At 40.4% G+C, this 21,680-nt stretch overlaps 2 protein-coding genes across 7 annotated transcripts in view; both read right to left on the minus strand.

Moving 5' to 3' along the window:
* Positions 1-1,678: 1,678 nt before the first annotated feature.
* Positions 1,679-10,729, minus strand: LOC124057170 (SH3 and cysteine-rich domain-containing protein 3-like). The gene is made up of 13 exons (XM_046385304.1): positions 10,593-10,729; positions 9,984-10,065; positions 9,554-9,632; positions 7,815-7,971; positions 7,600-7,697; positions 7,424-7,505; positions 7,205-7,302; positions 6,793-6,853; positions 6,381-6,430; positions 6,113-6,216; positions 5,919-5,970; positions 5,391-5,528; positions 1,679-3,185 (listed from the first exon to the last, which is right to left on the minus strand). The coding sequence occupies exons 2-13, from the start codon at positions 9,998-10,000 to the stop codon at positions 3,087-3,089; spliced, it is 1,035 nt and encodes a 344-aa protein (XP_046241260.1). The 5' UTR covers positions 10,001-10,065; positions 10,593-10,729; the 3' UTR covers positions 1,679-3,086.
* Positions 10,730-13,562: 2,833 nt separating this feature from the next.
* The window catches only part of LOC124056114 (R3H domain-containing protein 2), a 54,352-nt gene continuing 46,234 nt past the window's right edge, over positions 13,563-21,680 (minus strand). For all 6 annotated transcript variants that reach the window (XM_046383227.1, XM_046383230.1, XM_046383228.1 and 3 more), the window contains 8 exons: positions 21,053-21,210; positions 19,665-19,804; positions 19,337-19,437; positions 17,405-17,574; positions 16,792-16,936; positions 15,227-15,321; positions 14,691-14,775; positions 13,563-14,328 (listed from right to left, as the gene is read on the minus strand). In XM_046383227.1, coding sequence (XP_046239183.1) covers positions 13,934-14,328; positions 14,691-14,775; positions 15,227-15,321; positions 16,792-16,936; positions 17,405-17,574; positions 19,337-19,437; positions 19,665-19,804; positions 21,053-21,210 — 1,289 coding nt within the window. In that variant the 3' untranslated portion in view covers positions 13,563-13,933. The remainder of the gene's footprint in view (positions 14,329-14,690; positions 14,776-15,226; positions 15,322-16,791; positions 16,937-17,404; positions 17,575-19,336; positions 19,438-19,664; positions 19,805-21,052; positions 21,211-21,680) is intronic.

Raw genomic sequence — 21,680 nt, forward strand, 5'->3', positions numbered from 1 at the left:
GACTGCATGCTAAATGTGATTCTGAGCGCGGTGGGTCAATGAGATGATGCAGAGCCTGCACTCTTAAAAAGGGATTCGTCACTTTCTGCACATCCATAAGTGCAGTTTGACACCTTGCAAAGTTTGTATTACTTTCCAACACTGTATAATGGTTTACGAACATGTGCAGAAAATGGCATGTCACACACATTGCGCCTAGAAAGTAACAAGCCATGTGCAGTCTCAGACTGCACCCAAGGGTGTGATACTTAACACCTAAGAATCATGAATTAAGGAGAGAACAGTTATGGAACTTTTAACTGTAATCATTGAATCTACTGCAAACTATGAATACTGATGACAGCCTATTAAATCTCTGCATTTGACTGCATGGACAGATAATCACTTGAAAACTACAGAAATATGGGATCTATTAAGATTTTTTAAGAATAAATTAATCACTCCAGCAGCTCTGGACAGCTATTTAAAACTCTATGATCATTAAGATTAAAAAAACAAATTTTCACCCTCTTGTGAGCCTGTGGTCTCTTGGCCTGGACAGACAGGACATCAGGTTCACAACGATTTCTCACAATAAACACACAGTGGGTCCCTGTGATTGGTTCAGTGAGACAACAAGGACCTCTGTTGGGTAAAATCATCATTACATGTTAACTGTGTCACATTGTTGTTCAGTCCCTAATATATTTGCTGCAGTCTGTGTTATTTTCTGTCCTAAAATATTACTAATCCATTTTCCGAATACCTTTTTAAGCACTAGGTATTATTATTAAAAATATTAGATCTTTATCTGCCCAAAAGTCTTTCTAGCAGCGGTCAACTTTGATCCTAACTTAACTCTTTGTCTTCCTTGCTTGAGAATGAGTTGCCAAGCTCAACGTTCAAGTCAGTATGGATGTAAAAGATGCAGAGGTTCAGAATCATGTAAAGGTTTGACATCTGCAGTATGCATCCAGGGCAAGGAAGCAGACTCATTCTGCTCTCAGGGACCGTGGAGCACAGTCAAAAGCTCCAGGACAAGTGAGAAGGTGAACCGCGAGATTTGAGATTGTTACCTGTAAATATTGTTTTATATTATTAGTAGAGTTTATGAATGAATTTCTTACTTTTAATCCCTTGTTTGGTTTTAACTGTAAATAAGTGAGAAAATAAGTATAGCTCAAATAAACCTCAAAATTCACTTGCAGTCACACTGTAAGTTTTGCTCTTGATGTGGTGTCTCCAACAAAAAATGTAATTCTCTCAAACTGAGCAGATATATTGCCACAGCATCACGCCATCACCCCCTCTATCCTCTTGTCCTCTCGCATACACACACACACACACACACACACACACACACATACACACACATAAAATCATCGACCCATAGAAATCCACAAATATTTTGGCAACCCTCCTCCATCCTGCCTGTGTGGAGTGGCAGGGTCAAGGGGCTGGGGATGACAACATGGCAGCTGTGATATCTTCCATGCAGTTCCTGGGTCCAGAGTGGCATGAAGCAGAGGCTGTTTCCCAGGGTGAAGTGACCCGTGTCTGAAGGGGGGCTCCATTGTCCAATAAGAGGACTGCTGAAGCCTGGCAGTGTTACCTGCTTGGGCCACGCTGCTCCTTCCCTCTTGACAGACAACAGGGAAGGAGGAAGGCGTGACCAGGCAACTTATCATCTGCATTCGGATGTGGTCGTTCAGTGTGCAAGAATGACGAAACCAGGGAGGAAAAGACACAAACAGAAACAAAGAGTTAATGAATGAGAAAATCAATCTAATCAAGAAAAACAAATAGAGAAAGGGCAAAAACACAAGAATTAAAGAAAGGATTTATTGAATTAGCAACAGTCAGGAAGCCAGATGAAAAGGTAACAAAAGAGAGATGTATGTGAAAACACAAAGCAAACCTGTGTCTGCCAGTGTAGGTGCCATGTTATTCAGGCCTGGTGTCACTAAAGGAATGTCTCTTTGGACATACTGATGCTGATTACTGCATTTCTGATCTCTGAGCTGTCCCTTTACACAGCAAACCATCCCCACAGAGTTTCTAAGGCTAATTAAACTGCACTCAGGGCAGCTACAGAAAATAGCTCTGCATCCTTTTGAAGTTGTGGAAATGCCTCCAACTCTTTTGAATGACACGTGAGGAAATGAAAGCATTTTTCACTTCTCTATAAATGACACCAATTACCAAGCGATAACAAATTCTGCATCTTTTTCACAGATTCACCTCAATTTTCTCTGTTCTTCTGACACACACTTAAGTCTGTATAATCAAACACACTCAAATAATCTTCATCTATTTGTTCATGTGAGGGCAACTAATGCAAAGACACACACACATGCTGACAAGTTTGATTATATCTAACCAGTGTATAATGTATGGGATCTACAGTCTAAGTGACTGAGTGTGCAACATGCTACAAACAGGTGATAAGAGACAGCATTCAAGCTGAAGTGATAAATAAAAACATGTCTCTTAATGGCAAAGGAAATAACACATGCTGTCCATACAATTAATTTAAAGTTTAAGAGGAGTGACAGATTATTATTTTACACTTCCAGTACTATGCTGAATATTTTTGGTACATAAGACCAGCAGCCCATAGATGTTATGTTAAGTTTAACATAAGATGAATCCAACCAAGCAAACTTCCTATTTTTCTGGGAAGTGCTCAGTAACACAGAGACAAGTAACAGGCCTACAGGACAAGGTTACATTATTTCCAAACCTTCCTATAACTTTAATCACAAATGTATGCTTAATACACAGTGTATGCTGTAATTTAGCAATGCTATCAGTTATTAGACAACATCAGACACACAAAATGTGCCTAAAAAATAAAACCGCTGAGGTAACTTGCATACTGTGCAGTCCTACTGCTTAGTTTCTGTGGACTTGGTGCTTATAATTTACTAGGTGTGTAGAGGCACACCTAGTAAATTCATCACATTACATCCTGCATACATGTCTTGTTGGGACATGTATGACGTTTACAAACAGACAAAAGTAAATACCAACATGTGTTGTAATTGAAATTTGTTATTCCAGCTGCAGCATTTAATGAACACTCGGTGGACACTTGCTGGTCCTCCTCAGATCTCCTGTAGCAGGTCGGCGGGGAAGAAGCCAAGCTTCCGTCCTGTGCTGACCTTCAGGTAGCCGTTTACCTCCTCACCCTTCTTCACCACAATCTGAGGACATACACAAAAAACACACTTAGACTGGAGAATTTCTGTCATACTTTGAGGTTTTAGTTCAGTTGATTCCCGTTTCATTTTGTATGTTCTCTCCTCATGTGTCATGTTTTGTTTTGCACTTCCTGTCTTTGCCTCTTCCCAGCTTTGTGATTACCCAAATGAGTTTTTCCTGTCCCTGATTAGCCTCCTGTGTAGTCCTCAGTATTCCCGCGTGTGTTCTCCATGCCTTTCTGGTTTGTTCTTGTGTCTTGTCTTTACCACAGAGTCTCACATTTGGGTCCTCTGAATGAAAAGTGACATTTTCGTAATTATCTCATGCACACCACCACCGCATGGCTATTTATCGTAGTAGCTTTGTGGGCCCTTCTCACATGAGGGCCCTGTATACTCATTCCCCTGTTTCCCCCCACTCTGAAACCCCTGCACACAAGCATGTATTGTTGTTTTTGTGTTATACGGCAGCTTAGAAACAATAAATCTACTGAGAGCATGCCACAAAACATTTATATTAGCAGTGACGGATTTATAAATGCCGAACAAGTCTTAATACCAAGCAAGAACAGAAATTGTGCTTGGAAAACACATTTAGAGCCTATGGGAGGAATTGTGTCTCTATGTGAGACTAAACAGTAGAGCAAATTATATGATTTTGGTTACAGCAGGTTGTGTCTCTCATGTTCAGTTCCAGCTGAGGCAGAACAAAATCCACTGGATGTGACCATGAAGTGTAGTATCATCTCCCACCATATGAGTTGATTGTTAAGCTGAGGTTTCTGCTATTTAAAAAAAAAAAAAAAACAGTGAGGGAAGAAGTGAGAACAGATTCTGAAGGGTTTACAAAATCAGGATTATATACTTTGTCCCTGAACACTCTTAAGTTCTGATCTGCAGGTTTGTTAGGCCACTGTGTGCAAAATCAGAACGTTTTCAGCTTTAGAACTACATGGTGGTGACAGAGTAAACACACTGTAACTGACAGCAATGTCTGCTGCTAAGTAGTTTTCATCACCACAGGAATGAGACTTTAAAGTTAGGTTACAGCCAGGGTTAAATTTGAACAGCCGTGAGGTTGAATGTTAGTGCCTGAATGTGAATCACTCATACTGCAACATTTGTCACTTCATGTCAGCAAGACACATGCTTGTCTGTGTATTTCTGTTTGAGTCTTTTACAGTCGTCAAGTTAACACACATGATCACCGTATTTACAGGAATACCAACACAGTGTTTCATTTACTGAAGTGTGCTCTTCAGTCAGACGACACTATGTTTTCTTGTAATTCCCTCCATGAAAGTGTTTAACCTCGTTAATATGCCCACATTTTTTATATGCGGCAAGACATATCATCGGAAAATAAGCAGCCAGTGCCATGACTGAGCATCTCCATTTTGGAACCACAGTGAACCAGTGACAGTCTCGGAAACATTCACAGAGCCAGGGTTTCAAACATACAGAAGGAACCAGCTCCATGAACTTGCAGGGTGGGGCTACAATGCAGCCACAGGTATCAGTGGTGAAGCCAGGTGTCTCTGTGTATGGGTATTTTATTAATTTTCACTCTGAGAATCCTGAGAAAACAGAGTTTTGCAGTACCCATTCTCCAGAGCAGTGTCTCAGATACTGAAACCCGATGACATTTTATCCATTATCCATCCGTTGGTCAACTGATAAGCTTGTTTTTCATGTGTTTTATCCATTGACAAAGCTGCAGTGTGCTAGATAATGTTAATGTGGACAATGTTAGCCTGCCAAATTACATGATGATTAATATCAAATGCTGACAGAACATTTTGTATTTGTTGGGGGAGTTAATGATGAAGGCTGAAAGTTACTCAGTTTACAGAATGAGATGAAGCTGCAAGCTAACGGCTGAGGGGTGTGTGGAGATAAAGGCGGGGACTAGTCATATGCACGTGTACTAAATGAATGCAAATTTGTGAAGGTACATCTAAGTCGGTGTAAGACAAGAAGGGCTTTCTTGGAAAAGGGCCAGGAGAGGAGCTTTAATAATTACTGAGGTGAACACTGAACCAACACACAGCAGTCAAATGACCAAATGACCTCAGTTCTCAAGTATATGTAAGCCAGCGGATTAATTTAAGCTTTAACTAATCTACAAAGAACTGATTCGATAACAGATCAGGTCAGATAGGCCTTTTGGCTGCATGTTGGTGTGTGTGTGCGTGTGTGTGTGTTAACCTGGTCTTTCTTCAGAGTGATTTGTCCCATCTCTCTGTTGCCAACAAAGGAGCGAGTCACCTTGTAGACCCTCTCTCCCGATCGCACTCGGATGATGTAGTTGGCAGGTATGAAACCTGTCCTCTCTCTGATCTTCCCCTGTTGGAGCAAACGCTGTGACAGTGAGCTGCTGCAGCTGAAGTTTTTCATGTTGGTTTCTTAGATGGCTCCACTTATCCATAAACACACTGACTAATGTGACTTTAACCTAGTGGATGATGAAGAGGGAACAGTACAGTAACCAACCTCTACTGAGATGATGTCAAGAATCACTGTGGATAACTGTTTTAACTCAAATAGAAATACAGAAAAGACAATCAACTCATGGCAAAATAATCCCAGGCTCGCATTCTGAACAAAATCTACTTAAACGATCTTCAAACTGACTGGATGTCTATAAAATATTCTAAGTTTCAGAGAGCAGACAGGATTGGAAATATCACTCTGACATCAGTGTAAATAACATGAGAAATCAAATCGAGGGCTCACCCTCCACCATTCTTCATTAGAGTCATCGATCACTGTGATGCGGTCACCAGCACTTGGGAACAAACAGGATATCAGTATATGAGTATATATATATTCATCAGTATATGAGTATATATATATTTAGGAAGAAAGAAAGTATGAAAAAGTTAAAGGGACACACTGATAAATTGGACAAGGTGTAGAAAGGAGCTTACTGAACGTCCAGGTCGTCTTTCTCTATGGCTTTGAAGCGGTACAGAGCCAGGTAGTAGTGAGACTGGCTGAACACGCCAATCTTCCCTGGCTGAAGTTTTTTACTCTGACGATCACAAGCACAACATCAGCAGTCATTAAGAAAGTAACTTCTCTATAGTTAGTACTGCACATTATTTAAAGTTGTCTAGTAATCATTATGGTTGTCATTATCATCACTGCTCCTTTTCATTTGATATCATCATTATCATCATCATCATCATCTCTGACCTTGTCATCAGCAGGAGCCTTGTCTCCTCTTTTGTCTCCTTCTGTGTTTGCTGCTACACAACACAGTAAAAGTGAGACAAGCAGACAAAGACAGAAAATTATTCACATTTGCACTGTTATTGTTAAAAAATATCTGACTGTGTTGTTGCTGCTGTCCACATCCAAACAACTTCTACAGGTGCTAGACGTAAGAACAATCTGAATGCAAAAGCCAATCAAAAGATCTACATATTGTCATGATGGCTCCCAGGAAATGGACAGAACAACACTTGGATCGAGCAGGGATCTTCATCAGCAGATCCAGTTAGACAGCAAACACAGAGACAGAGGGCGTGAGACACAAGGGAGGTGACACATAGCATATTTTATCCCTACAATTTCCAATGCTGACAGGTGTTCAGCACACCCTTACCTCCTTGACCTCCTTCATCCTCCTGTTTGGGCTGGGACTCATCATCCTCCATCATCATCATCTGAACAATTTTAGATAAACAACAGTAATGCATTTATACAGAACTTACTGTAACACTTTTTATAACTGAAATGTGTGTTAGGAATCACATGTTTTGTTTTGTTTTTTTTTTTTACCTAGTAAAATAATGTATCATACTGTCACAGTAAATAAAAGTAAAAAGAAAATTAAGATTATACAAAGCAACCACATAACCTACAATCAGAATTAGGGTTACCTGCACGTTAAAGACATGGTGAAGGGATGAAATAGTACAGATTATGTATTTTATCAGTATCAATGTCTACATGTTTGTCCATGTGCACAAATAGCTGTGGGATGTATGCAGTCTTTTTCGAGCTTTCCCACTCACATTCTTCTTGTCCTCTGACCCTTTTTTACGCTCCTTGTTGGCCATGATCACACCAATACGCAGCGTCTCAAACACGGGGTCAGTGCGGTTTGACTGTGCTGCCAATCAGACGTCACCAGTCAGTAAAGCGTGAAGGCAGATTTTAGATCGTTCTAACGAGGCTTTTGCTTTAAGGTGTAATTTCTCGTCGTGGAAAAAATGAGCATGTGTTGGACTCACAAAAGGGCAGCAGCTGTGACACTGTGGCATTCTGCTGACTGCTGTAGAGAGGAGAGCTGTAGGCTCTTCTGAATCCTGGAGGCTAAAAGAGGAGAGGAGAGGAGCAAGTACACTAAGTAACTGAGGGGGGAAAAAATCTCTTTCATATTTACATTTAATAGTAACACAAAGCTCACAATTTTGCCGAAACACCTCTGGAACTCAACGTAGGACTGACATTGGTGGTGGATGCTGGTTTTGCAGTTCTTACATCTTAATGCAAACTTGTTGTTTACTGAAGGGGTAAAAACAAAATAAAGTCATGGAAAACTCATTTTTAAGCACCGTGATGTACTGAAGTCCACTGATTTTGTCATGTTCACAACAAAAAAAAGAGACAAAATGGACGTACAAACTATCATGCGTGCACAGACGTCGCAAAACTTTGGTTTCTTGCAGTAGTGGTCCTTGAACTTGTGAGGTCTGTCATTGACTGGTTTGACTGGTTCTGCAGGAAGTGGCTCATCTTTGTCTTCCTCCTCTACCTCCTCATCATAGATGAAATACACCTGGAGATAGGTGAGGAAGGAGACTCAAAGATAAGTCCAAGACAAAACATGAAACATGAAACACAAATGACATAGACTGGGTTTAACAGTAGAGAAAAAAAAGAACAACAAAAAAACGATGTACATCATTGTAAACATACAAGCATTTTCTTCTGCTAGTATGTTTGGAAGCTACAAGGTTTATTGATTCATATTTCTACAACACAGTTGTTCAACAAATGCTGAAAAAAACAAAATTATATTAAAAGAATTCAAATGAAGCATTATTTATGGTGGAGTGCAGTGCATAACCTGAGCAGCCTCACAGAGGAAAGGAGCGGCTCTGTGGTCTGCATGGCAGCTGATGCATCTGCAGTCGAGTCTAAACAAACTGAATAAATACCAGTCAGTTCTGGGATCCCACTGTTTTTCTAACTGTTTTCATTTATTTAACTCTAACAGCCCCAGTATACCGCACCACCCACAGCCTGACACATTCATATGAGAACGAGTCTATTAACACTGGTCTGAGTCATATGGAGCCTGTCTGGTGTTCACACAAACTGTGTCATATTAGCCAGAGCCAAATCCTTCAATAACCACACATTATGTCAAGACTACTGTATATCTTTTTTACATTTTTATTTTGCTGAAATTCATGAATTTGTTTTTCACACACACACATGCACACACAAACCACAGGTGGCATGGGCTGAAAGGGATTAGATCTCAAAATAGTCTTCAGCAGAGACGGACAGAAATCCCAGCTGGATGTAACAAAGCTTGACATTGCTACTCCAAAATATACTACGGTCCAGTCAAACAGAGACACGTGGATGTCTCACACACACACACGACGCCTGACAGACCGAACTGGCTCTGACTTTCCATCACTGGCAGGATTAGAGGTGTCCTGTGGCTGCCAAGCTGTGGATTTACACTACAATAACTGATAATACCAGGGACAGTTCACACATTACAGCACCATCACTCTGCAACTCTATTTAGCTGTCAGGATTCCTAAACAAACCAATCACAGCGCCTCAGTGCATTCATCAGCTCAGAGCTGACTCGACCCCACCATGTTCACAAATGAGGAGAGTGGAAACACACACACACATACACACACGTGTATATATGTGTGTGTATGCACATAAGAACACTTATAATTGTGGGTTAGTTCAGAGATGTGAGATGCGTGCCTCCAGCTCATTACAATGAATTTCAACAGAACACACTCAATTTTCAGTGGAAATACTTTTTACTGGAAAAAATATATATATTTTCAGTGAAATCTGTTGATGTTGTATTCTGGGGATTATCCAAAGTAACGGGGACACTTCAGAAAGACAAGTTGCTATTGACTGTTATATCTCTAATCCACAGCAGCATTCAATTCACCTCCTTTGCACTTAAATGGTAGCCTAAATTACTAAAACAGATACTATCTGCAAACTGTGAATATAATAATAATAACATAACCATTTATCACTTTGTTCACATGTACTTGGCAGTGATAAATCAGTGTTCTGGATATTTGGTTTGTAAAACAGCCCTCTGATCTGTGGGCCACTTGGTAAGTGGTGCATATTGGATGTCTCACCGTGTTGTCCTCCTCTTTCACCACATTATCAGGGAGGGGTGGGTTGTCATGAATATCCACTGAGTCCTTGTCATCCAACCTGTCATCATCACACAGTAAATGTCACACTGAGAAGCAAATGTTGGAAAGTGAAAGACAAACTGCAGCTAAGATGGTTCATGCTTAGGGTTTTGAAGTTTCTATAATTACCTGGTGCATGACAGTAAAACACCTCTATTTGAAAGTTTATTTAAATTGCTGCCAACTGCATTTTCATTCTTTAATTTTTTTTTTTTTTATATTAACAGGTTCTTTAAGACCTTTGAACCATTAGAAACCAACCTCACACACATTAAAACTACAGAAAAAGCTATGTGTAATTTGTGTGTTAGTTATTTTCATAAGGCAACTTGTTATTCCTTTGCTGTTCTTGTCTGCAGTCTGGACTTACGAGTCATAATGAGCCATTGTGTTGTTTGGTCAGTCGAGGTTTTGTCCCTGCAGATAGTCAGAGTCTTGACCAGCAGCTGCCACTGAACACAGAAAACACATGAGCATCACTTCCCAACAAGTCTCTAAAATCCCTCGAGGTGTCTAATAATAAAGCATCTCCTTGCTGCCTAGCTGACAGTGAATCAGCCAGCAGCTTCAGTTCTGCCAAAACGACACACAAATTTCAAATGTTTGATTAATGTCAATTCACAGGTCTTGTTTGTCATCAGTTCAGTGCAGTAATTTTCAAGATCCAGCGAGTCTTGAGGAGCGGAGCCGACCTGATCTTAGCTGAGTTACAACAGGACTCAGTTGTAACCTGGTAAAAGGGTGAGTAGATGGCAGACACGTCTACAGAGGGTTTAGTGGGTTTCACGCTTCTCAGACTGCACTACATGTTAAAACACAAGTTAACATTGAAAACATTCAGTCATCCAGCACTTACCAAGTGCCCAGCAAGTATTAGTTATGGGTTAAAAATGACTATGGAAGGGGAGATCATTCATACAGATGCACATTAAAAAAAAAAACCCCAACAAAACAAACAAAAATAAAACGGTTAACTGACCGTTGAACTTGAATTCCACTTTTTCTCAAAATGAGGTTGTTTAATACACTACGTGCAGTCAGGAGGGGTCCCTGCAGCTTGAAGCTTCTCAGAAATCTTTCTGGCTTCTTCTACCAGCCTTGTTGCTCCCTTTTTTAACATACTCAACTTTCCAAATGAGGCCCCAACAGGTGGGAGATTGGGATGAGTAATGCCAGCAGGCCAGCCCAGCCCAGCCCAGCCCAGCCCTGTGTCTGTGTGTGCATGTACATGTGAGTGTTTGCGACAGCTGAGCACTTAAAAAACTGAGGACCTCTCCCAGCCGAGTGGTAAAAATCCAGAGTGTTCTGCTTCTGATTCCTCTCTACATAGTAAAGCTCACTGTTAGAATATCATCACATTGGCAAACAATTTGTAGAGTTTGTCACTTGTCTCATTTATGACAAGAAAAAACTTCTTTTCAGCCAAATTATAAATGATTAAATAACGTGTTTAGTTATGTGAAGCTGTCTGATGATTCTGAGTAGAGTTTATGCCAGTCAACTTGCACATAAGATCGACAGATTTAGAAAAAAAAAGGCTCTCATAATAGTGTAGTAAATGTACATAAATTTGAATGAAATATCGATAAGAAAAAAGTAGGTGGGTTTAATGTCTAATCCTGAAGTAAAAACCTTTCCCAGTGTAAGGCTTTCTTCTAATTAGGGAAATGAAAACACTGTATTTACTTTATATAGCTGCAATGATTGGTCTGATTTTGAACTTTACCTGCCATGCAGATGGAAATCCCATGGCTACCAGGGGGCCTCAAAATAAATGAATTAGTAATTGTGAAGTCATCACTACATTATACACTATATAGACAAAAGCATCCAGACATCTCTACATGGGGCTGTTCAGGGGTTTAACTCAGCCTCTTCCTTCCAGAGAAGGGAAATCTTAATGCTTCAGCATACCAAGACATTTTGGACAATGCTATGCTTCCAACTTTGTGGTAGCAGTTTGTGGAAGGTCCTTTTCTATTCCAGCATGACTGTGCCCCAGTGCACAAAGCAAAGTCCATAAAGACATGGTTGGATGAGTTTGGTGTGGAAGAACTTGACTGACCCACACAGAGCCCTGACCTCAACCCCATCCAACACCTTTGGGATAATTTGTAAAAGAGATCGTGAGCCAGCAGCAACATCAGTGAGTGACCTCACGAATGCTCTACTGCATGAAGGGACAACAATTCCCACAGAAACACTCCAAAATGTTGTGGAAATCTTCCCCAGAAGAGCAGTAGCTTTTACAGCTGCAAAGCTGTCTATGTACAGTATTTAGAATGCGATGTCATTGAAGTCCCTGTTGATGTAATGGTCATGTGCCCCAATACTTTTGTCTATATAGTGTACATCATTCCACGGGGGCAAAGTGGCAACAGGAGTATCTTAGTTTGTCACTGTGCTTTTTCCAACAGAATGCAAACGTCAAACAAAGGCCCAGCGATTCAACCTCTGGACCCTGCAGCAGAGAAAGTGAGAGGATGACCTCATCTGATTCTGTGAGCAACTCGGTGACCTCTGGACTGCCAGCAAGCTCGTCTCAGAGACACTGGATCTGGCTTCTAGCTGCACTATCTGTCTAGTTGGAGACTGAGGAACACTCAGTCAGATGATGATGACTGCAAAGAGACATCTGCATGAAGTTTCAGTTGAGGATTTTCTGACCTCCAGCGAGCATTCGCTGTGCACCAAGAGAGAAACTGGAGGTCAGAGTGGTAGACCACGTCAGCAAGATGGATTCAATGCCAGGACCTTGGGAACAGGATGGACATTTTAAACCCTCATGGGTCCACCTGGATGACATTAGCACAGCCAGTAGTGACCTGACATCCAGATGTGCATCTCCAAAAGAGATACCTTTTACCGCAATCAGCACCAGAGAATACATTAGGGCTGTGGAGAAAGCAAACCTGGTCAGACAAGGTTTGTTTGAGGTGTATGGAGGTGATGTGAATCACGTGCAATGGCATCCACAATCACTTGGAAGGTTGCAGAACCCAGAAGCACTGAAGCAGTAGCATCGTGGTGACCCAACACCTTACTATGTGTTCCATATTATACACACACACACACACACAGTGCGGCTCTGTGGTGTTGCTCAGACTACAACAATGAACCACATGACACAGATTTTTTTGATTGATTTTTTTTCTTGACTTTTATATTTTTAAAAACAAACAAAAAATAACAGATTAAATAAAATTTACAGTAGACATATGCAATCATTGTGCACTTTACTTCTTCTGATACGTTCTGCACAGCTGTCAACAAAAACGCAAACACAATGGGGCGTCAGGGTGGAGTGGGGGATGTGGGACAGTTGTGGGAGAAAGGAAAGGACCAAAGTAGTGAGGTAGAGGGCAGTAAGGAGCAAAATGAGGGGAACAGGAGAGGGGGATGAAGAGGGAAGGAGTAAAGGATAAAGGAAGGCCTAAACTTTTTCACTCAGGGGAAAGAAAGAAAAATCACTGAATATATAGATTTCTTTTATTCCTTACATCACTTATATAAATATATTGAATCCCAAAAAAAAAAAAGAAAAAAACTTTTGAGAAAAAAAAACAGCGCAATACAGAAACCCACAACAGCAGTAAGGCAAACAGAAAGCAAGAGAGGAGAGAGCAGTGAGAGAGTACATGAGAGGGACAGAGGAGCAGCAAAAGATAGGAGGCGGTATGAGACATGGCAAGAAGGGCGGGGGGGGGGGGGGCTGGGAAAAGCAGAGTGCACAACTGTGCGTATGAAAATTTATAAATATGTGAGATCAAGAGACGGGTGGGTGATGGAGAGTTGAGGAGGGAGAGAAAAAGGAGGAAAAGGATGAAGGGTTAAAGAGAGGAGGGAGAAGAGGAGGAAAAGGTTTGACTGAGGTCGACTGTCCAGTGTGTTTTTGTTATGTGCTACGTGACCCTGTTGCCTGCGTTCGTGTGTCTGTTTGTGTCTCCTGGTTTGTGTGTGTGTGTGTGTACGTGTTTTTGTATAATGGCAGCACACATTCCACGGCAACAGTGAAACACATGCTCACGTGTCTTGTGTGCTCTTCTGCTATATAAATACAAAACAAAAACAATGAATAATAAAAACAACAAAATTATATTTGCAACCAAACACCAGCCACCTCATGATTCACACCTTCTTCCCTTTTGTACATTTGACACATCATTTAACTCAAGTTTTTTTTTTGTTTGTTTTGTTGGTTTTATTTTTAAATTGTACACTAAGAGCAGTCCCCCTCAGTCCTCCTTCCTTTTCCACCACTCCACCAAGAGTCTTTCTTTCTGTCTCTTTGACTTTCTTTCGTCCCTCTCTCTTTTCTTTTCACTGAGAACTGGCTCTCTCCAGCACACGCAAGTCATAGTTCTTTTTGGCGGCTCTCAGTTTGAAAAGGCTGGCCCCGCTGTTGTTGAGTTTGAAGGAAGCACTCTGGGCAGCCATGGTGCTGGGGAACACTGCCACTACTGTGTAGAGGTGAGCAGGGTCACTGCCATCACCCTTTGCTCCCATGATGGCCCCGGGCCCAGCGGTGGCTCCTGGCCCAGAAGGCCCTGCACCAGAACAGGGGCCGCAGCCACCTTGCCCTCCTCGGCCTCCCTGGGGCTCCTTCAGCCACTGGATCTTGGCACCACACATCGACAGCTGGTTGAAGAGCTTTTCAGCTTCCGGACGTGAAATCCCCTCTGGCAGGTCTGTCACCTCTAGTACTCGACTCACAACTAGACAAAGAAGAGACGAGGAGAGATAAGCAGGACTAAGATGTTAGCTGGCTTGACTGCTCAAACTGTTATTTTTAGACACTTGGAGCACCTGCACAGAAACAGGCCTGCATCTTTCATTTTGTAATGTGTAGCACTGGAGGGGAATTATGGTGTGCACAGCCCTGAGAATTATAAAATCTGTTTTTCACACATAAACCTTAACAACAAGCTTGTTGTTAAGGATGATGTTCTTGATCTTCTCGAGATGTACAGGTTCTTTGATATACAAGACCACAAGGGAGTGCATACAACAATATGTGCAGAAAAGTGTTATAATAACACTGATAGATGATGCTGCCTTGTGATGAAACATAACTTACCAACATCAGTAGTGCCGAGATCTGTTGATGCTGATTTGAGTGCTTGTTTTTTCCCTCGTGCCCCGTGTTTCATTACTCCCTGGCCCTGAGCACACAACACAGATATTATGAGGCTTATTATTAAAATGCAGTTCCTAGACAAGACACCAGGTGGTGGTATAAACAATCGGTGGGAACATTAAATTTAAATCTTTGCTAACTGGGACAGATGAAACATACATCGAGTGAGGTGATGAGGCCAGCAGCAGTGGCAGAAACAGATGGCCAGCTCACAGTGGCTTCCTTTTAAAATCTATGTTACTTTATTACCTCTTTGTTACACAACATGTTGCAGCGAGAAATTTGTGAGAAAGTTGTCACGGATCCACAACTTGACTAACATATCTTCATTGTCAGAACCAAAGTATTCTGTGGTGATGACTTGCTCAGTCCAAGAAAAAAAAGCTGATGTTATATCACCATTTTGATCCTTAAACAGCACAATGCACAAATGGTTGATTAAAAATGTTCTGTTTCAAAAGCCTGCCAGTACTGACCTGGTGGGAGCTGTAGGAGGACTGGCCATGCATGAGGGGAGGAGGACACAGGCTATACTGGAGAGGCTGCCCCAACAGAGAGTAGCGCCCATCACCTAAACAACATAAAAATCACAAGTTTAAATTAAATGATCAGTCCTGAACACTTCAATTTAGAGTTGCATTGCTCCAGCAGAGACCACATCACCACACTTTTTTTTTTATCCAGCAACCACATCAGGTCACTGACTTCAAGGGGAACCAGGCCAAGACAGTAGCATGTAAAACATAAATAAAAACAAAATGCAATCATTCGCAAACAAACCGTGTTTACCAACAATGGTTAAACAAAGTCTTTTCGAGCACATGCAGCAATATCTTTTACAGAATCATGTGTTTGACAAAGTGCTGAACCTTAAGCCATCCTCATTTGTGAACCACTGAGCCTTTTGAGGATTTCCCTTTCATACCCAATCATGATACCATCAACTGTTACCAAAAAAATCGTCATTTGTTGCACCTGTCCCAACTTTTTGAGCATGTTGCTAGCATGAAATTATGAAGAAGTAATTAACCCCTCCCCGAAAAAAAATCAATGACATTAATGTGGTAAAACACTTAATATATTGTCTTTGTGCTGTTTTCAATTGAGAATATATTCCAAAAAAGATTATCAGATCATCACATTCTGCTGTATTTATGTTTTACAGAAGGTTATTTATTCATTTATTTATTTTTTTGCAATAAGGGTTATAAAGACCAGTGTCATGGTGATTACAATAACTGTAAACACTTGCAGGAGTGTATTTGTATGTGTGCTCAAACTATGCCAAACAGTGGGTCATATTTGTCAGTAAATGTATTGTGGCTCTGTGTGTAAATACTGGTCAGAGGGCAGGGACAAGGTAAAGCGACATGTGGGTACAAACGTGTTGACAAGGTGGCACAGTGCCAGTCATGTGAACCCCGTGTGGTGAGGTGAAATGACGACCTGTTGGATCAGGGCCAAAAGTCACCTGATGAGGTTTACAGAATTGCTGTGGAAATGGGTGAAAGGGCACGAGTCTGAGCAGGGGTTCAAGAACACAGCTGTAACAGCTGTTTATGTTTATTTGCCTGTGAGCAACCTGGTTCTTATTTTTGTAGTTTGGGACATCAACCATTCTAAGGGTTTTGAGACTATTTTTCTTAAGTTAATTGCTCAGATTTGGGTATGTGGTGACACCACTACGAAAGGGATAAAAGAAGACAGAACACAGATTCATGTGTTTGTTGGGGGTTACATAGGAGTGATATCATAATGCATATGTACCGCTGCCATAGTCACTGGTTACACTAAAGTATTAAATGCCTTTCCATCATCCGTGCCCTCTGGTGAATATTGTAAATGTGTTTATCATGTGTAAGTTTTTTGCTCGAGTACTGTTGTATGTGAGTTTAAGATGTTATTATGCATGCCTTAGTCATGTGAAATCCATAGTTTAGTGTCCAATGTTATTTTTCAAAAAAATAAATAAATAAATAAATACACATTCTGAGTGCCCTTTTCTTGTGACCAGCCATGCAGTTTAATCATGGTGTTGTACCTTGAGCTGGTCCTCCTGGCCGGGGAAACTGGGAAATAAGGGGTAGTGGTCCCAAGCCTGGACAGACACTGCTGACGCTGCCAGAGGGAGACGGGGTTGGAGACTGAGTGGGGGAGGCCAGGGGACTTGTCAGCTGGGTGCTGGCCTGGACACAAAGAGAAAAAACAAAGCAATGGAAAAACATAAAATATAAGTAGTATATATATTCCTGACTACATAACATTTTCAGCCACTAGAGGGCAGGCAGGCTGATGAGAGAATACATTTAATTTAACAAAAGGAATCTGTCTGTCTATATGTTTGTCCTCTGAATATCTCGAGAAGTGGTGCTGGTTAAGCCTAAAGATGCATCAACTAATTTGAGTTTTAATAATAACATTTTAATAGCCCCACACAGTCACTATTGACAGTGAAGTAGTTTTGATGAGCGGTTCTTGAGAAAGCTGCAAGTAGCAATGCCACAGGTTAAGCAATCAGCCTGGTCTGAAAGGGCACTCCACTAGTCTACATGAAGGTCTGGATGTGAGAGTTACAGCTGGGATTCAGGAGATCTTTTGCATTTATCAGTAACTTCAAAATCTGATTTAAAAGACCTTCGTGTATTTGTGTGTACCTGTGGAGTGTTGTCGGGTTTGTAGAGTTCTCCTGGCTTGCTGGGCCTCTGTTCTATGCTGTAGTACTTGCATGGGTTCCACTGGACCAGAGGAGGGTTTTGGGAAGGCTGAGGTCCATTGGGGACACTGAGCTGCATGACCATTACCCCAGGCCCAGGAGGTGGTACTCCTGAGAGAGCATACAGAAAAACAGGTACACATGTAAATAAACAGATGATTTATGATATTGATTAGTGTTTACGGATTTAAAATTGATAGCTTCTATTCATTACCCTTTTCTCTTTCATTTGTTGTCAAAAAATTATTTCTCATTGCATAAAGGAAACAGGATAGTGTAAACAAAGGGTAAAACATGAGGGAAAATTGTCATTTCAAACTATATGATCCCACCAACAGTCACCCTGAACAGTTTTTAGTTCGTAACTCTGGGATTAGTTTGGACTTTTCTTCTCTGCGGCTCAAGTATGACATGCAACAGGTAAAAACTGGATGGACAGACAGGGAGTTCTCGTTCGGTGGTGGTAGAGTTTTACCAAGACAAGAAAATCAGTTGCCAACTATTTTGATAGCTGATTAATTGTATGAGTCATTTTTCAAGCAAAAAATGTCAAACATTCCAGAGTCTTAAATGTGTGGATTTGTTGCTTTTTTTGGTAGTGGGTTTGGGTTTTGGACTATTGGTTGGATAAAAGAAGCAATTTAAAGGCATCTCTATGGACTTTGGAAAGATGTTAAAAGTGTATTCAAATTATTTCAGACATTTTTAGACGCATTATAGACTAAACAATACAACAATTAATTTAATTTTCTTTCTGTCAAGTGATCAACTTATTGGCTTATCATTACAGTTCCACACATAACTTATAATACATCCATATACCATACATCACTGTCATATTGATGTCACCTTATTGTATATTGCATGTATTATTATGCATCGGTTATATGATGTCATTTTTCTAAAATTCAATAGTGGTTATACTTTATCATTGTTTCATTTGTCTGAAGCACATGCTCAACATTGAAAATCATCACAAAACAAATCTTTTTTTTTCCTATCTTTTATTTTACTATATTTATATATTCATATTTAATTTCATTTAATGGTATTTTATTTTAGATCATCTTATATGTCATTGTTTGATTTATCTCACCTGTTCCAGAAGTAGACACCTAAGAATTTCAGTATATGTTGATTTGAATACAATTGTATTAAAACAAAAAAACTTGATTTGATTTTTGATATGAGTAGCAGTAGATGTGCTGTCAAAGTAAGTATAGTAGATAAGGCACAGCGGTAAGCATCATGGTTGGAGATGAATAGATTTCAGATTTTGCAGGTGAAGCAACTGAACTGATCTCTAGCGACTAATTCATTCAAAGAATACTGCACCTTATGAAGTCAAATATTTTAATGGCTCTAAGGAAAGCCTTTATAATGATCTGCAGGCTTCCTGCCATGATGTGTTTCCTGGCTCAAGATTAACATCTGGTTTGCCTGTTAGTATAAAAGTTTCAGTTATCAAATGATCGAAATTACTTTATCAACAAATAAACACACACCTGACTAAATGGCAGAAACAGAGCACAAGGTGAAAGGATAACGTGACCATCAGTATGAGCAACATTTACCGAAGGTCAAATGGGAGCACATAAGGTCTTTGTGAAGTTTTCCATGATTTCTTCAAACATTCTCTTTAGTAGGACATCGATTTACAGGTTTAACGTGTGAACCCTGTGTACCTCTGTCTGAACTTTTCCCTGAATACCTTTCACCTCATTTTGAGGAGAGCTGCAAAGCGGATTTCACTGAATTGCATCAAGCATTCATTTTGGGACAGTAATGCCCAGAATTAAATAAAAATTAAATCTTATGTTCATGTAATGGCTGCAAAATCTTTTACTAATGTCCATTATACACCAAATCTCACCTGAATATTGCTGCTGCAACTGTTGAGGGTTGCAAGGGGATGGCGACTGTGTGATTTGATACTGCTCAGAGCTGGGAGGCTGCAGGTAACCCACCGACGGGCTGTAGGGTTAATACACACGAAGAAAAAAAAATATATTTTGAAAGGTAATTCAGAAACGCACAGGAGAATATTCATTTAACATTGGATTATGAAAATAAAGTCATATATGAGAGGTACTGCTGTCACATAACTGCACTACGGCAATATATCTTGTGGTGGTGATTAAATTTTTCCGATACTACTGCATGACTATGATGGATTCATACATGCATATACACACTCATACCTTGTGCTATTCTGTTGTGTGGGTGTGATAACACTGTAATAAACGGGCATGGGTCCCTGGACAGACTGGCTGACTGGCACCATCACCTGCTGCTGGTACTGCTGCTGCACCACCTGCTGATTTTCATTTCCCACCGGTACCTGGAAAAGTTTTAAGAGTCCAGAGTAAAGACACCATTTGAGAAAGAAGTTTAACAGAGGGATTAAATGAAGACCTGTCATTTCTACGGCCCATTTTTATCTTGTAAGCATTTGGAATAGCAGCTAGTACAGTTATTAATTATTATTATTAATCTGGTTTTATTTTAATTTAAAAACTAATACACACTGTGTAAGTGTAGCTGCCATTCTTGTTGTGATATGGTGTGGTGCATTCATGAGCTGTGGGAATTACTGGACTCTCATCATCAGGTTGTCTGGGACCAGCCCTTTGAATCACTTGATTCCACGAAGCTGAAGATGGTAATGGTGTGTAACAAGCTGACAATTCAGCCTAATATTTGGGAAAACACCTGACACATGACTGCAAGAACAGCCATTTACACGGCCAAAAAAATCCACATTACTGCTTTGATAATGATGTCTGTTTATTGTATACCAGATTTTCACTACACAATCATATAACTGCAACAGTCTCTAAAAAGTGTAGCAAAGCGTATAAAAAAACAAGAACACTAATAATAATAATAAATGGTGAAAGGGCAACAATCAATATTGGTATTTCAGGACACCTCTAATCATGATGTTAACTTGGATTATGAATACAGTCCTTTCCAGATGCCAACACACAGAGTTCAGATGTTGAGAGCTTCACACAGCACAGATAAAATTACACAGGCAAACATAAAACCTTGTACTCATGTGTGCACCAGATGGAGCTCTTTAACCTGGGGAGATTAGCCACATGTATACGGACCCTAGTAGGGGTAAAATTTTAAGCTCACTAGGCAAATGACGAATGGTAAATTCACTTGTATTTATGAAGTGCTTTCCAGGTAAACAACTCCTCAATGCACTTTATAACACTTGTCACATTCACACAAACATTCATAAATCTGATAGCAGAGGCTGCAATGTAAGGTGCTGACCTTCTCATCAGAAGTAATAGAATTTCTACCCAAAGCACTCAACAACATTGCTACAATCAGCCATTTACGTATACACTCACACACAGAACATCGGGAGCAAGTTTGGATTCAGTATCTTGATTAAAGACACTTCGAGATGCATTCGGAGTTGGGGATTGAACCAACAAATGTCTGTTTATTAAAATAAAACCTACCTCTTGAGCTACAGCCAGCCAGCAAAGTTTGTTTACTTAACATTAACTGTTATTTTTGCATCCTTTATGAGTTATGTTCTATACAGTTCACTTCAAACTGTCCATACCTGATATGATGGCAACTGTGGGTACTGAACCATTATGCTTTGCATTTGTCCACCCATGCCTGCCCTCTGGGAATTGAGCAGACCAGGGTTTTGGGGCTGCTGTACACCCATCATGTTCTGGTAGCTCGGCTGTTGGCTAGGCATCATGGTCTGAAGACCTGAAGACAGTAGATAACAATTAGAGCAGGGAAATTAGAGTAGTGTGATAAAGGAAGCAGTACAAGACAGGAGGAAAAAAAAGTCCACAGTTTATAGTGCTATGGGTATTCTTTGGATACTAAACTTGCATAATGGCACACAAAAGCAACAAATTTCTCCAGACTACCTTTATACTTCTTTTGGCTTGTACTTGTATACTGTGTGGCTTGTTTTCATAAAAGGGGATGTTAGCAGCACTTGACAAAAATCTGTGGTTTCACAATACAGATACATTTGTGGAAGTACTCAGAAACTTAACTGGCTTCATACCACCTCACACCAGTTTTAAAAATTCTAAATATAAAAAAATCAGAACTGTTCACATGTTTGATATTTCTTTGAGTATAAATCTTTACTATTACAAAACCTGGCAGCAGCCATGAACGGTCTCAATGACTGATGCTCATGATCCATGTGGATTTCATGTGGA

The sequence above is a fragment of the Scatophagus argus genome, chromosome 3 (assembly GCF_020382885.2).
Source record: "Scatophagus argus isolate fScaArg1 chromosome 3, fScaArg1.pri, whole genome shotgun sequence".
Lineage (NCBI taxonomy): Eukaryota > Metazoa > Chordata > Actinopteri > Scatophagidae > Scatophagus > Scatophagus argus.